The sequence below is a fragment of the Rhea pennata genome, chromosome 9 (genome assembly GCF_028389875.1).
Source record: "Rhea pennata isolate bPtePen1 chromosome 9, bPtePen1.pri, whole genome shotgun sequence".
NCBI classification, from domain to species: domain Eukaryota; kingdom Metazoa; phylum Chordata; class Aves; order Rheiformes; family Rheidae; genus Rhea; species Rhea pennata.
The window spans coordinates 30,039,833-30,053,951 of NC_084671.1; the positions used below are offsets into that span (position 1 = coordinate 30,039,833).

At 40.5% G+C, this 14,119-nt stretch overlaps 1 protein-coding gene across 16 annotated transcripts in view; it reads right to left on the minus strand.

The window, feature by feature from the left end:
• The window catches only part of LOC134144003 (inhibitor of growth protein 5), a 33,932-nt gene that overhangs the window by 17,309 nt on the left and 2,504 nt on the right, over positions 1 to 14,119 (minus strand). For 6 of the 16 annotated variants that reach the window (XR_009959259.1, XM_062582539.1, XM_062582536.1 and 3 more), the window contains 8 exons: positions 12,820 to 12,931; positions 11,732 to 11,825; positions 10,601 to 10,736; positions 10,387 to 10,448; positions 5,095 to 5,474; positions 3,916 to 3,973; positions 2,079 to 2,218; positions 1,179 to 1,372 (listed from right to left, as the gene is read on the minus strand). Coding sequence is in view for 15 of the 16 variants with exons in the window: in XM_062582539.1 (XP_062438523.1) it covers positions 1,179 to 1,372; positions 2,079 to 2,218; positions 3,916 to 3,973; positions 5,095 to 5,474; positions 10,387 to 10,448; positions 10,601 to 10,736; positions 11,732 to 11,825; positions 12,820 to 12,931 (1,176 nt within the window). In the remaining variant the exon portion in view is untranslated. Of the gene's footprint in view, positions 1 to 1,178; positions 1,373 to 2,078; positions 2,219 to 3,915; positions 3,974 to 4,567; positions 4,604 to 5,094; positions 5,475 to 5,968; positions 6,078 to 6,271; positions 6,818 to 9,574; positions 9,644 to 10,386; positions 10,449 to 10,600; positions 10,737 to 11,731; positions 11,826 to 12,819; positions 12,932 to 14,119 lie in introns of those variants that run through there. The other 10 variants (XM_062582549.1, XM_062582551.1, XM_062582542.1 and 7 more) reach the window with 9 other exon arrangements.

Below are 14,119 nucleotides of genomic sequence, written 5' to 3' on the forward strand. Positions count from 1 at the left end.
AAACACCTATGTAGAAAGCTGTTGTGATGAGCTTGTCTGACATAGTAAGCTGATGAAAACCTGCTGCTAGCATCCTCATCCTGCAGAATGCAGCAGCAGTTACTGCCTATTCCTACTCTCTTCATCTCTCCCTCATCCCCAGATATCTCCACACTACCTCCTACGTGTCTTTCCCCAAACTCGTCTCCTTTTTGTTTAGAGGTGCTGTTTGCACACATCCTGAAAGAACAACAACAGAAGATTGAGTTTACACAATTTTTCTTACCAACCACTGCTGACAAGATCAACCATTCTTTGACACCCTAACTCCAGTCATTAATTGAAAACAAAGAGCACATTTGAAACAGTGAATGTAGTTAACAGCAGTGAAGCAAGTCCTCCACCACCTGAGCCATTAAAAATCAGGGCTGAATGCCTCTAAGATATATTTTTATTAAAGGCTGCTTTTAAGCTAGAGAAACTAATGTGAGAGAGAAAATTCCCCCCTTTTGAACCTACACAATAAAACACCAAACATGACTTTTGTTGCCTAGCCAACTTACTTTCTATTAGCTCTCTGCTCTTTTAGATTTTTAGCTCTAATCTTTTAGATTTACCAGTTCTAGTCTTTACACACAGAGGCACAGGCCTGGGAGGGCTGAAGCAGGCTGAAGAATATTTCACAGGCCACAGAAAACTGTGGTAATACAGAAGAATTCTAAGACAAAGCCAACAGGCAAGCAAACCCAAAGTAGGCTTGTCTGTTAAATGCTGAGTATTTAACAAATGCATCTTGACAGGTCTGAAATTCTGAGTGAGAAGCCACTTAAAGAGGACTGTAGGATGGATTTTGCTTAGTAAAGCATTCCAGAGATTCACCACTTGACAGAGGAATCAACCTCATCCAGGTAACCTGTGATTACCAAATCTCTCCCCACCTTCTTCTCATTTCTCCGGATAAGAAAACCATCTAATACCACTTATATCAGTAAGGACAGAGCTGGAAGCTTTGGTATAACTAAAAGGTGCTACATTCATGAAGACACTTGCTGACACTCCTCAAAAGAGCCAAGCAACAAACAGTTAAAAGATGTATCCTGGAGAGGGTTTTGCTTGCACAATGGATAACTAAGGGCTATAACAGTGAAAATGGGTTAACAGGTAGAGGTTCAGGCACAAACTGGAACTGTGAGGTTTACCGCTTCCAGTCCTAGCACTGTCCCTCGGAGAGAGCCGTATCTCAAGAGCCGTAAGCCTCCGGCATTTGTGGCCACATTACCACCAATGTGACAGCTACCTTTTGCTCCCAAGTCAAGTGGCATGATAAAATCCTTCTCCTCCAGGTATTGATTCAGGTTCTCTAAGATGCAGCCAGCTTGGCACACAAGGATTCCTGAAACATAAACATACTGTTATAATTTGATGTCCAAAAAGTAGGTGCCTCCTAAAGAGTCAGGATAATACAAGCATTTGCAACCACTTGCTCTTCCTCCAAAGCTTTTGGGGATTCAATGTAAACCCCGAAAAACTCTGTGCACACTGCAAGGCTTCGTCCTACTCTTCCTCAAGCCTACAGCACCTTGGCCACTGACTTAACATCTGGTTATTTGGAGCATTGGACATGTAAAACACTGACATTAAGTACATCCATGCCTGTATTTCTCCCCCTCTCAATGTTTTAAGGACCAAAGTACCCAAACAAGCCTGCTTTCTCACTTTCCAAATTCAATCAACTTATAAACTTTCCTTATCTCTCTCTTTCCTCTGCCAGTGCAAAGTCATCACATGCCTCCTTCACCACTGTCATTCTGTTCAATCTGCTGGTTTCTCATTTGGATTTGTAAAAGAAGAGAAGGTACATGGATATTTCCCTTCTCTCTTTCTTCCTCTCTCTCTCTCTCTCACCAGATTGATTTTTAGATCTGCTGCTGTTACACCTACTACATCAGTAACAGAAATCTGGATTTCACAAATCTCTGATGCCCGTTATGATGCTGCGGGGCTGAACCTTGCTGATGATGCAGCTATTGGCTCCTGGAAGGAAGGTTGGGTTAGAGTAAGAACCTTCTTTCTATGAATAACATGTCTATGATATTTACCAGACACCTTGTCAAAGCTGATGATCTGGTTCATGAGAACTGTGGAGAGAATGATCTCGTCAAAGACAGGAACACTGCCCCCAACAAGGCCTGTGTTACCTCCTTGTGGGTTTACAGCCAAGTTCCTCTCATAGCAGTACCTGGAAGAGAATAGGTTTCTCAAAGTATTATGCTTCTCAGGACAATCCCCTAGTCTATTAGAAGATCTTCACCTCCTTACATATTGCCAGTTCTACTATACAATTTCTGCCTGAAAATCACAGCTTACTCTGTTCATAGATAAGCATTCATGTAGCAACTTCACTTCTTCAGTGGGGACTCACAGATTTGCAGTCACTTAGGACATTATTGCCCTCCTCAGCACCTCTTCAAGAAATTAATGCCCTGGGGTAACAGAGTATGTACATCTATGCTTTAACCGCTCCATCTGTCAGCCTGCCATAGAAGTGCGAAGTGCCGTTCATCACACCTTCTTTGAACTTGTAGAAGTTCTTGTGCAATCGATTACACAAAGCTGCACTGCACCCATAAGTACTTTAGAAGTCCTGAGATTTACTTTACTCTGTATTTCTGCTGTAATAGAGTTCAGACCAGGTTTACACAGCTTTTAAGTCTCTAGTCAAATGGCAATCCTATCTCATGCCCCTGAATTAGAGAAGTGTTATTACTTAGTGGACAAAAAGATCAGCTCCTGCCTGATTCTGGCATCAGGTCCAACACCTCTACAGCAAGACTTTTTTTCCCCCCATTTCTACTAATCTTCTTTCCCTTCCACAGGTGGAGCATTCCTAAATCCTTCAAAAAAATTGCTCCCATTGAGCACTGGCACAGTGCATAGTTTTGACAGTTTAGTAGAGCAGAAAAGCCTTTAATGCTAAAACCACTCTCTTATTTCTCCCTCCCTCTCTTGTCCTTCCCCCACTCCAAGTATTCTTGAGAACTTCTGAATCTTCTAATCAAAGCCACCAACATGAACTTGTAAAGTCTGCTGCTATACATCTAGCCTTTGCAATGATATTTGGTTAGGAAACAAGAATTTCATCTGGTAAAACAAGTGAAAGTTCAGCCTTTGTTTCTGCCTGGTATTGGCATGACACGATCAGCTCAGAACAGCCAGTGGGCTAGGAAAAGCACTGGGCCTAGGAAATACAAGGCACAGGTTCAAGTCCCTTTCTGCATTGATAAGCATCAGCTCCTTCTGTGAAACTGTCATTTTATAGGGGCTTCTTAAGGGAACTATGCAGTCACCCAGCTTGCTTATTTATTTAGCCTCCTACCAAACAGCTGATGACTCTACTGGCCAGTGTCAACCACAATCATAGCACTCTGGAAGCCTCAAAGATACATGATTTCTATCATAGTTCTGAACAATATAGATCAGAACACAAACTGCTCCAAAGGCATGTGTTTGCTCTTTTTCTCACAACAGTAAAGAGGCAGGGTGTTTTTTGTCCCTTTTGACAAAACAAGGACAGTGATCAATAAGCATGTAGATACTGGTGACCCATGGGCAAATGCATACTTCTGGACTAATAACAGCATTCAGTGTCTCCCGTTCAGTGAACAAGTGGCACAAAAGGTATGTAAGGAAACAGCAAGAAACCTAAGGGGCTGTGGGGAAAATGTGGAATATAAAGGTCAGAAGAGAGAGTTGAAGTCATTGAAGTTCAAGCACAAGACACAGTCAAGAAGAGGGCAGCTTCAGTAGTTCCAGTGCTCATAGCAATTAGCTGGCTGAATATCTGAACATTTCCTTCACCTAGCTGACTCTCCCAAACTAGACTGAAAAACTAGACTTTCCTCACTCCAAAGCCCAGATAAAAAAGGTGCATATTACCTGAGAACCTGAGATACCTCTGCTGTAGTCTGTGGCTTCAGCAACAGCTTACTACAGCCTGCAACGAAAGCAAGACACTCTCAAGGCAAGTTATAGGCTGTATAGAAATTAGAAAGAAAAAGGTGGTAATGCATTATGTCTAAAGTAACAACACTCACAGAATCACAGAATGGTTGAGGGTGGAAGGGACCTTTAGTGGTCGTCTAGCCCATCCCCTCTGCTCAAGCAGGGTCACCTAGAACAGGTTGCCTAAGTCCCGTGCAGATGGCTTTTGAATAGCTCCAGAGATGGAGACTCCTCAACCTCTGTGAGCAACCTGCTTCAGTGCTCTGTCACCTTCACACGAGAAAAGTTGTTCCTTCTGTTCACATGCAACTTCCTGTGCTTCAGTTTGTGCCCTCTTGTCCTGTCACTGGGCACCACTGAAGAGTCTGGCCCATTCTCTTTATACCCTCTCCTCAGATATTTAAATGCATTGGTAAGATCCCCCCTCAGTCTTCTCTTCTCCAGGCTGAATAGGCACAGCTCTCTCAGCCTTTCTTCATAAGAGAGATGCTCCAGTCCCTTAATTGCCTTAGCAGTCTTTCGCTGCACTCACTCCATCTCTCTCTTATACTGGGGAGCCCAGAACTGGACGTAGCACTACGTATGTGCTAGAGTTACCTTCATCTTTTTTTTTTCGTTTTTTCTTTTTTAACAAATAAACATGTTCAACGGGAAGCTTTCTCTTAAAGCACTGTGAAAACTTTGCATCTGTACACAGACTTAATTTCCAATAGGAGGAGTTGATTTATATTCTCATGAAACTTTTGACAAAAACATCAGAAAAACCAGACACTTGTTTTCTGAGGTTCAGTCAAAAACTCAGAAACCGTTTACAGAACACCTTTGTTTCAGGCAAAACCTGATTAATTAGCTAATGACATTGTTTTCTTTGACAAAAGTCTGAAAATTCCCAGAAAATAGGTATTTCTCATAGAAATATTTTCTATGAGGAAAAAAAAATACTCTGAATAAAAAATTTTGATCCACTCTGGTAACTAACTGATTTAGCAGGATCTGTAAAGACTTGCTCTGCTACAAATAGGGGAAAGAGTTTCTTTGGCAGACTTTTCATTCTGGTGGGATAATGGGGGTATTTTTGTCAAAATTAAAAAATAAGCAAACAAGTTCACCTACCTCGGACTGTTTTAAGCCAGTCCACATTAAAGAATTCTAATTCTTCTGGATTTGTGATGACTCTTCCCGGCATTAGGCACTCAAAGAAAGCTACATCATCACTGGAAACATGGGAGAAGGGCAGCCGCTGCACATTGTAACGCTCACTGGTGAGCATAACCTCCTGGAAGCTGGAGGAGGCTGGATGCAGTGCCCTCCTGCTCTGAGGACTCACACCCCATGGCATAAATACTGGTTTCTTCTGCTTAAGCGTCCACTGGGCAGGAGCTGTCCACCGCTGTACCATGGTCCTCCTATGAAAGTTCATTAGCCATCTTGGCTGAGCCCACTGATGCCAAACAGGATGAGAACGGACCACAGCGGAAATCACCATGGTGACCCTAAAATGCAAGCACAAGGCCAGCTTTCCTCTAAGTTCTTCTTGCTCCCCAGGCAGTAAGGGGCATTTGCTTGCTCTTGGGCTTTCCCCTTACTTGAGGTAACCCATGGGCAGTTTTGCCAGTCTCCCAGGATGTAAGACATTAGAAATGTGGGTTTTTAAAAAAAAAAAAAAAAAAAAAAAAAAAAAAAAAAAAACCAAACAAAAAAACCCCCACCAAAACAGGTTATCTGGGCCACACGGATCCGGGGGAAGCAACACCTGTCATAAGCCCTGCCCAACAAGAACGCCTTTCAGAGCTCTAAGTGAAGCTTTTCCGAAACTCCCCTGTGAGGGCTGCTGACAGCAGGGGGCGACAGCACAGCCCGAGGGCCGCCCCCGGGCGTCTCGCGCAGCCGCTAGGTGACAACTCCTTCCCCCCGCCCCCGACTTGCTGGGCCCTCGGTTGAAGGGCAGCTCTCTCTCCCGCCGCTCTGGGCGGCGCGCTGCCCTTACCACGTTTCCGGGCCGGGGCCCCGCCGCCGGAGAGACGCCCCGAAGCGGGCCGTTAATGGCCCTTACTGAGGCGGGATCGTTCCACCGGCGGGTTTAAAGGCGCCGCCGCTCTCCACCACCGCCGCCACCCCGCGGGACACCCTTCCCCTTCCGCCGGGCGGCGCGCATGCGCTCGCCAGCCGGCAGCGCCCCCTGGCAATTGGAGGCCGCCGCCGCGGCCCCAGGTCCTGCCGCAGCCGCAAGCTGCTCCCGGGATGCTGCAGCCCCAGACAACGTGGCCACGTACACCCTTGTTCCCCAAAATACTTTATTTATAAACAATATATCCATTATCTAGAGCATGATCCAAAAATACAGATATACATTTGTACTCTACATTTTTTTAATAAAAAGATTTATATTCTCTTCCATTTACAAAGGGAACATAGCTCTAATTCCTTTAAAAAATAAAACAGTCAGGTTAAAAGTTGTTTCACGTCCAGTTTGGATGAATTGCCATAAAGCTGAACACCACAAAATATTCAGGTGTTCTGACAATCTTTAGTGGAACATTCCTTTACACATCACAGTCTTGTTCATCCTTCTCCAGAAAAATATATTTAACACTGTACATTCAAAATTCAGGAGAAAGATTCTAATTCCTTAGTGACCAAAAATGAAGGCTGTAGGCATTCCATTAAAAATAGAGCCCCCCCCCCAAAAAAAAAAAAATCTATAAACCCAGATGTAAATGGCCAACAAATGCTCTTGAGCCCGTGACAACTGGTAGAGCCTCTGTGCTGATATGTTCTGAATGGGAGGTTATTTCTCATACCAGTTCAGATGGTCTGACATATTTGGGACGTTATGCTGTAAAGAAGAGTATGTTTTTAACCTCACATTGTTTAGGACACCCAAGAAAAGTATCTTTAAAGAGTGATGTTAATTTCTAGGGCTTTTTTTTTTTCCTTTGCTAGTTAGAATGAAAAATATCTGTTCTTCTGAGCCACAAAATGAACTTGCTAACAAAATATATGTTGCTGTCCTGTCTGATCATCTTTTCTGAGTTTAGGGCAGCTGGCTTTGCAGTTATCCATCCATAGCTGTGAATTTCCACAATGGTGTGTTTCCAGCAGTACCTCCAAAGAGGTGCATTATAAATTTGAGATTGTTTTAAATCAATGCTTTAAGTTCAATGCTTAACCACTACTGATTAAGCCCTTAAAACAAAAAAACGAAAAAAAAAGAAACTGTGGACAGTCTCATTGCATGGAAGGGGAAAATAAAATCTGCAACAGCATCAACACTGGTCTTCAGGACACAGTGACACTCCTACATCAATCCAGTGTAACAGGTTAATGAGGTACAGATCTTACTCATGGTTACTGAATCAAAAGCTGGTTCATGAGGTATCATGATTCCTGTCTTACAGAAGCAGAAGGAAAAAGAGGGGTCATTATTTCTAAGCTCAGGTTTGTGCAACTGTGCTTTTTCTTCCCCTTCTCAATAGCAATCAGTTTCGAATTTGTGTGTATGCTTTTGGTGTTCTTTTACAATGATAACAATGACAAATGAACATAAACTTGTAAACATAACTATGGAAACTTCATATACAACATGTGGAGTGATGCAACACAATGAAGACACGTACAACATCATACTGTAAATGAAAGGACTCTGGGAACGATTTTTTCCTATAGCAGATACAATAGACCAAAACATGTTCACAGAAAACCTGTACCAGTAGCAGTTTTCTTTTATGAGTCCTGACATACCTGCAGTATCTACAAAGCACAATAGACCCAAAGCAAGAAAGGAAAATTGTCAAGAGCTGTGTTCTACTTTCTTTCATATGAGGGTCACTAACAGGAAAAAACAAAAACAACAACAAAAACACCCCACACTTTTGTTTTGGAAGAAGGTTCTAAAATCCAACCGTTTTTATTCTATATTCTTTACTCAACTTGCTTTTAAAGTAGAGCAAAAGCTTATCTGGAAACCTCTTAATGCCCTTCTATATCAAGAGTTCCTGCACAATGGCAAGCAATCTAGTGCATAGACTAGCACAGAGCTGCCATGAACACTTATCATGGGTCACAGCCAGCAAAGTTCATGAACCCTGGTCTATACTGCTGCAGACTACTTCTTTCTTCCCCTCCCAGCAGAAAAGCCTCTCCACACAGCACCTCCTTCTGTTACAGGAAATAAAGCTCCAGAATACAGGATATATAAGTGTGAGTATCATCTTTGGTCTTCCCTCAACTCCTGCATCCACCAAAACTCAGAAGAAGGAAAAAAAAAAACAAGAAAAAATAAAAGACTTATTTTTGTACTCCTGATTTCCCTCTCTTCCTTTCACTGCTGCAAATGACACCGTGATGATAGCAAGGATTCACATTTATAAACTGAAAAGCAGCTTAAAAAAGTCAAGAACAGGCAAATGTGCCTCTGCTGAAAAAGACAAATCATTTTAAAACCTTCCATCTGAGTGACCTTCTTTTTTAATAGCAGTGTTTAATAGCAAATGCTATCAAATAAAACCAACAAAAACAAAACAAAAAACCCACAACTACCACATTGCCTCCTTTCAGCCTTGCTGCACCTTCTCAAGTATCTATGCATATTCCTTAATAGTCTTCTGTTAAAACTTGTTTTCCAAATTACAGAGGTGCAACACAGGTGTACACAAGTAACAAAAACAAACAAAAAAAAAAACCCCAAAACATCAAACAAAAACAAAAGACACACACGCACACACAAATACTCTTGGTATCATCTTCACAGTAATGAACATAAAAAGATTTCCAGAGAAACAGGAAACAGGACAGATTAGACTGTCATTCTCTCTCTCTCCTACTGCCTACAACACAATTCCTTTGATATTTTTAATGTTTTCCCACAGAAGGGAAAAACCTTCTATGGAAGGAGGTAAAAACTCAAATGGCTTGCTTCTGTTCATTAAATGTGACTGGACATGATCAAGTCAAATAATGGCAGCACAAAGTTAGATGGAAGTGACTCCCCAAAAGAGAACTCTCTCTAGAGTGCACACACACCCACAAACACACACACACACACAAACACATTACCCCATGCCTTCTCAAAACTAAGCACAGTACTTGGCTTTGAGGAAACTGACACTGGAAATAGTTAACCAGCTTTCTTGTTCCTTTCAATACTAAACTGCACAACAAATTGACTTAACATCTGAAAAAACAGAGCATAGTTCTTGCATGCAGACAACAGTTACAGAAAAGTCTTTCTTCCCTACCATGCTAAGCTGCAGGCCTACACTATTTTATGACAGCAATGGACCACATTGAAGATATGGCTGTCTCATTCTCCTGAAATGCCTTATGTGGTTTCACAGACTCCCAATAAAACTAGCAAAAATACAGCTACAAGCTGTCCTAGCACTTCATATAACACAGATTTCAGTGTTGTGCAAGTGTAACATAAATAAAATCACCGTGGCAAATTCCCTCCCTCCCAAAGTCCTTTTGAAACAACAGGAATTACAACTGGCCACTGGACAATTAAATATTAGATCAGAACAAAAAGGAGGGTTAAAGAAAATCAAAGATAATATTGCAACATGAAGGAAAGAATATGTTAAACTCTTCTTGCCTCAGAGGATGTATTCTCTATACTCCTCACTTCTTTTTCTTTTTTTCCTGAACACAACGTGGACAAAACCTACAGAAAAAACATGGCGGTAACTAGTCTTGAAGATTAAAAAAAAAAAAAAAAAAAAAAGCCCCCAAACTCTTTTTATTATTTGGGAATAGGGGGGTGGGTAGTGGTTAGAAGTGACCTATGAACTAATGAGTTTTTTTAAAATAAGTTTTTAATGACATGCAAGTAGACTGGGCAAATAGGACCTGCCTGGACTGTAGCAATCAGCAACTCAGATGCTTTAGTTACTCAAATTGAAGTGTGAGGCATTCTAAGTGCAAGATACAACATTTACCTAGAACTTCTGCACATAAAAATAAGTACAGAGCAAGCCTGCTCTTCAAGATGAATACATACAGAAGCGTAGCCTGAAGAGTTTTTAAACTTCACTGGGGGTGGGGGTCTTCTCAATTTTAAACAAAGTTGTGACTATGTGACAATGCAGCAAATAAGAGATGTCATGCATACACATCTACACAAGCATCAGCTCAAAAACCTGCTCTATTTATCATTAAGTCTTGCATATCTCCGGGTATTTATTCTCCTCCTGTTAGAACCTATAGTATCCAAAGATTCCTGCAGCAGTACTCTTTAGGAAGAAATTTCCCCTGGTATCCCTACCTTCACAAAAACATAATCCCATACTCTACAGGATGCAACCCCTCTGATGACAAGAGCAAAGAGGTTTTAATAGCTGTTGTGGTTCTTGTCAATGGACATTTTAGCCAGGGCGGGGGGAGAGGGAGCAGCTAAGTCGTACTTACCATTTCCCTTTCGGTTTGGTGGTGAGGTCCACACAGGCAAAGTGGAACCATTCAATTGGGCACTACAAAACAAGGAGAAAAAAAGCCATAGAAGAGATACTTAGAGAGTTTTGCAAATTTTACACTCATTTTAGATAATTTAACTAAGTATTCCCCTCAGATTTCATGTGATGTTGAAAACATCTTTTGAAAATAAATTGTTTCAAGTACTTACATCTGGATTGTCACAGCCAATCATTTCTCCATATGACACTTGGTGACACAAGCAATAGGTAGGTTCGTTGGGATCCACTGGCATGTCTAAGACATCTGAGGGATGCACTGACAGGACGGCATCAGCAAACTCAGATCTGTAGGTAAGGACAGGTTGAGGATAAAACACTGTTCAGTTATAGACAACAGCTTCCTAGATTTAAATCCCACCTGGAATGTTATTTTTAAATGGTATCCTCATTAGAACACATTCACCACGTTTTAGAATTTAGATTACTTATCACATGTTATCCAAACCTACTTTATAATTTCAATTAATAATGAAACATAAAACATAATCTTGACTAGTAAAGGATGAAGAGAATGATTTGTAGATAGCATTATACAGTAACAAAGTCAACATACATTTCACTTTTGTTTGTGGACAGACAAATCTGATTCCCCGTCCCCCATCGGTTTTAATTTTTTTTTTCCTTTTAATACTTTAGTCAGGTATGAGTGAAGCCCCTTGCTCTAACATGGGTGTATGAAGTTAACATGTCAGTAATGCTCAATGGCAATAGTTTTTTTCTTTCTTTCCTCTCCATCTAGCTAAAGTATTAGTTAGGGTCACCTTAATATACAACATGTGACAGAGAGGGGACAGACTTTCTTGCTTGTGTCAGAAAACTGAATTAGATTATTTAAGACTATTTAGGACATGATTATTTTAAAACAACCCCCCAAATTCTCCAAGATTTCTAGGATAACAATAAAACATCAATATTTCTGAGTGGGACTCCCCCTTTCCCTCCTTTTTTCTCCTTCCAGTCAAGATCACAGGCAACGATCTAAGACAGTCATATGACGAAAAGCAAAACTATTTTTTCCCAGCTCACTAACAGCATCTTGGAGACTCTGGTCTTGCCCTTCCAGACAAAGGGCATTCCCAGCATGTTGAGTTTCCATGTGCCAAGCAAGGAGTTAATTAACAAAGCTGACTTGTCATTAGGAAGATACTAATGAAATAGATTAAGATCAGAAAAGTGCTTGCCATGCATACAGGAAAGTCACATCTAGGGTAACATGAGCTGGCTCAACATTTCATGCATTTTCAAAAAAGTCATCAGATCTATGATTGTTTGTTTCTTACCCTCCTTTGAGTTTCTTTTTCTTTGGTGTATCTTCTTCGGATGTTCGTCTGCCTCGACCTCGAGAGCCTCTTTTGTCTTTCTGACTTCGTCCTTCTATAAAGGATGAAAAGAGCATCATTTCAATTTATGTGAATGGCAGAAATGCCTCTAGATGTTTTCCTCTTGATGCATATAACTGTTCTAAAATTCCTCTTTCACATGTAATTGAATATGAATGTTGATTCTGAAATGCACACTTATTTTATGTTATAAACATACTGAGTTTACAAACAGTATGATGGAATGTCAAATTATTTTATGTCTCCAGTTTTGATAATTAAATTATGGCAGTACAATATTAGTCCATATAGTCCACATAGATAACATTGTATTTGAACTGACACTCTGTAAGATATACTTTTTAAATCTAAGAATCTAAGTAAATCTTAGTTATAGCTAGCTAAAGTAACTTTTTTTGTCCACAGACACTCCTGACCTCACCCCTTATTTCATAATTCAAAGACATAAAACTGTCTGTTGTTACTCATATTTAAATTTCACCTTAATTACATAAGGTTTCCAGTACACATTACAGAAATTGGCACCTTGCTTTAACGTGTCATTTTCTTCCTGGTGTTCTCAGCTTGATTAATACTAAAATTCTGGTAAAAGAAGGAAAGCTTATGCTGTGTTAATAAAGTAAATCTCCTGATTTACTGAATCTGATTTCAGAAAGATTTCAGAATTTATCCAAAAATAGATCAGGCTTGAAACAGATTGCCAAGAATCACAGGTCCAACAATAATTCAATTTTTGTCAGAATACTTCCCCCTTGGCCAGTAGCTTCCTTACAACCATGATGAGTAACACATGGCTCACATCAGGATACTCTGATAAAGGGAGACAGCAGGCTAGATTCTAGTGCTAGGTATTTTTAATTCCTCTGCTCATACAAGGTGCCCATTGTAACACTGTAAACATCTGAAGAGCGTTAAAAAGGAGTATACATCATAGCCTCCAGAAATGATAGCCTACTTTATACCTTAGCCTTTCTGTTTAGGTGTGCTATGTGCTGGAAAAGGCTGTCAAACAAATAAAATTTACACACTTTTCAGGCTTCGTGCTCCAGGGTTTTCAAAATCACTGACTTCCAGTTTATCTTTCAGATCTGCTTCAAACCGTGCCAAGTCTGCATCCAGCCGGCGGATATGTTTATCTACCTGCACAGAAGAGGAAACCACAAACTGAATTAAGAAAAAAGGAAGGTCTAGTAACCCTTATCTGCATGAACAGGAATATAATACTTCAGGATTATGCACAAAAAGGATACCACACTAGAAAAGGGGAAATGGTATGCAAAAAGGGAATTAGGTTGAAGAAAGCTGGGGAGGGGGTGAGGAAGAAATGGTGGAAGGCAGAGGAAAAGGCAGCAGAGGACCCAATGCCAATATAGGAAAAGAGAAACGCAGGAAGAGGGAGGAGGTGGCAGAAAGGAGAGTTCAAGCAACTCCAACTATTAGTTCACAGAGCAAAACAAAAAGCCAAAAGATGCTAACAAAAACTCTGTTTTCTCCCTGAGCAACTTTCAAAGCATATTATCAAATAATATCCATGAAATATATTGAGCAGATAAGTCAATTATGTCTATTATTTGACTGACACACTGTTTCATGAAATTTAGTAATAAATACAGCCTTCTGCTGACTACCTCCAATATCATAGCACATTTGTAAAATACATGTTAAGTAAACACCTTGTAATATTGCAGTTACATTAATGTGGCTTACAAAATACAGATGTAACCAAGGTATTTTTTTTAAAGGAATAAAACAAGAAATGCTGCTACAATACCTCAAATTAGTGGTTATCTAGGAAGCTGTTCAATCCTGCAATATAGTTGTTTTTTTCTGGAGAATTCTGATGGCAGTAAAAAGATACTGCAACTGCTATGTAGATATTGCTTTTATTCACAACCCAAATCATCTCTGTGTAGCTGGATAAAACGTACTAAGTGTCAGTCAAAAGGATTCTACTCTTTCCTTGAGTTGTGTCCATAGGATAAAATATACTGAGATAAGAACTACCCAAAGGGCATGAAGATGGACACAGGATCAGACGTGGAAAGCTGTATCTTTAGAAACAAGAAGTTTTTCACACTAGGTCCACGGAGGAAAGTTAGGTATCCAGTACACAACTAGAATGGTGAAACTGACACTTCTCCATACTTTAGTCACCTGGAAACCAAAGTAATTGAAAAAAAAATTTTTTGCCACAAATCCTCCACAAGGTAGTTTTTAAATTGACTTCAGAAGTTCTGGTCATAACACTACCAGTCCTACATAAACTCTTAGGTGAAAGGAGAGCTGCTGGGGAAGAGAAGGTTGGGTATAGACACTGGAATTCTCATA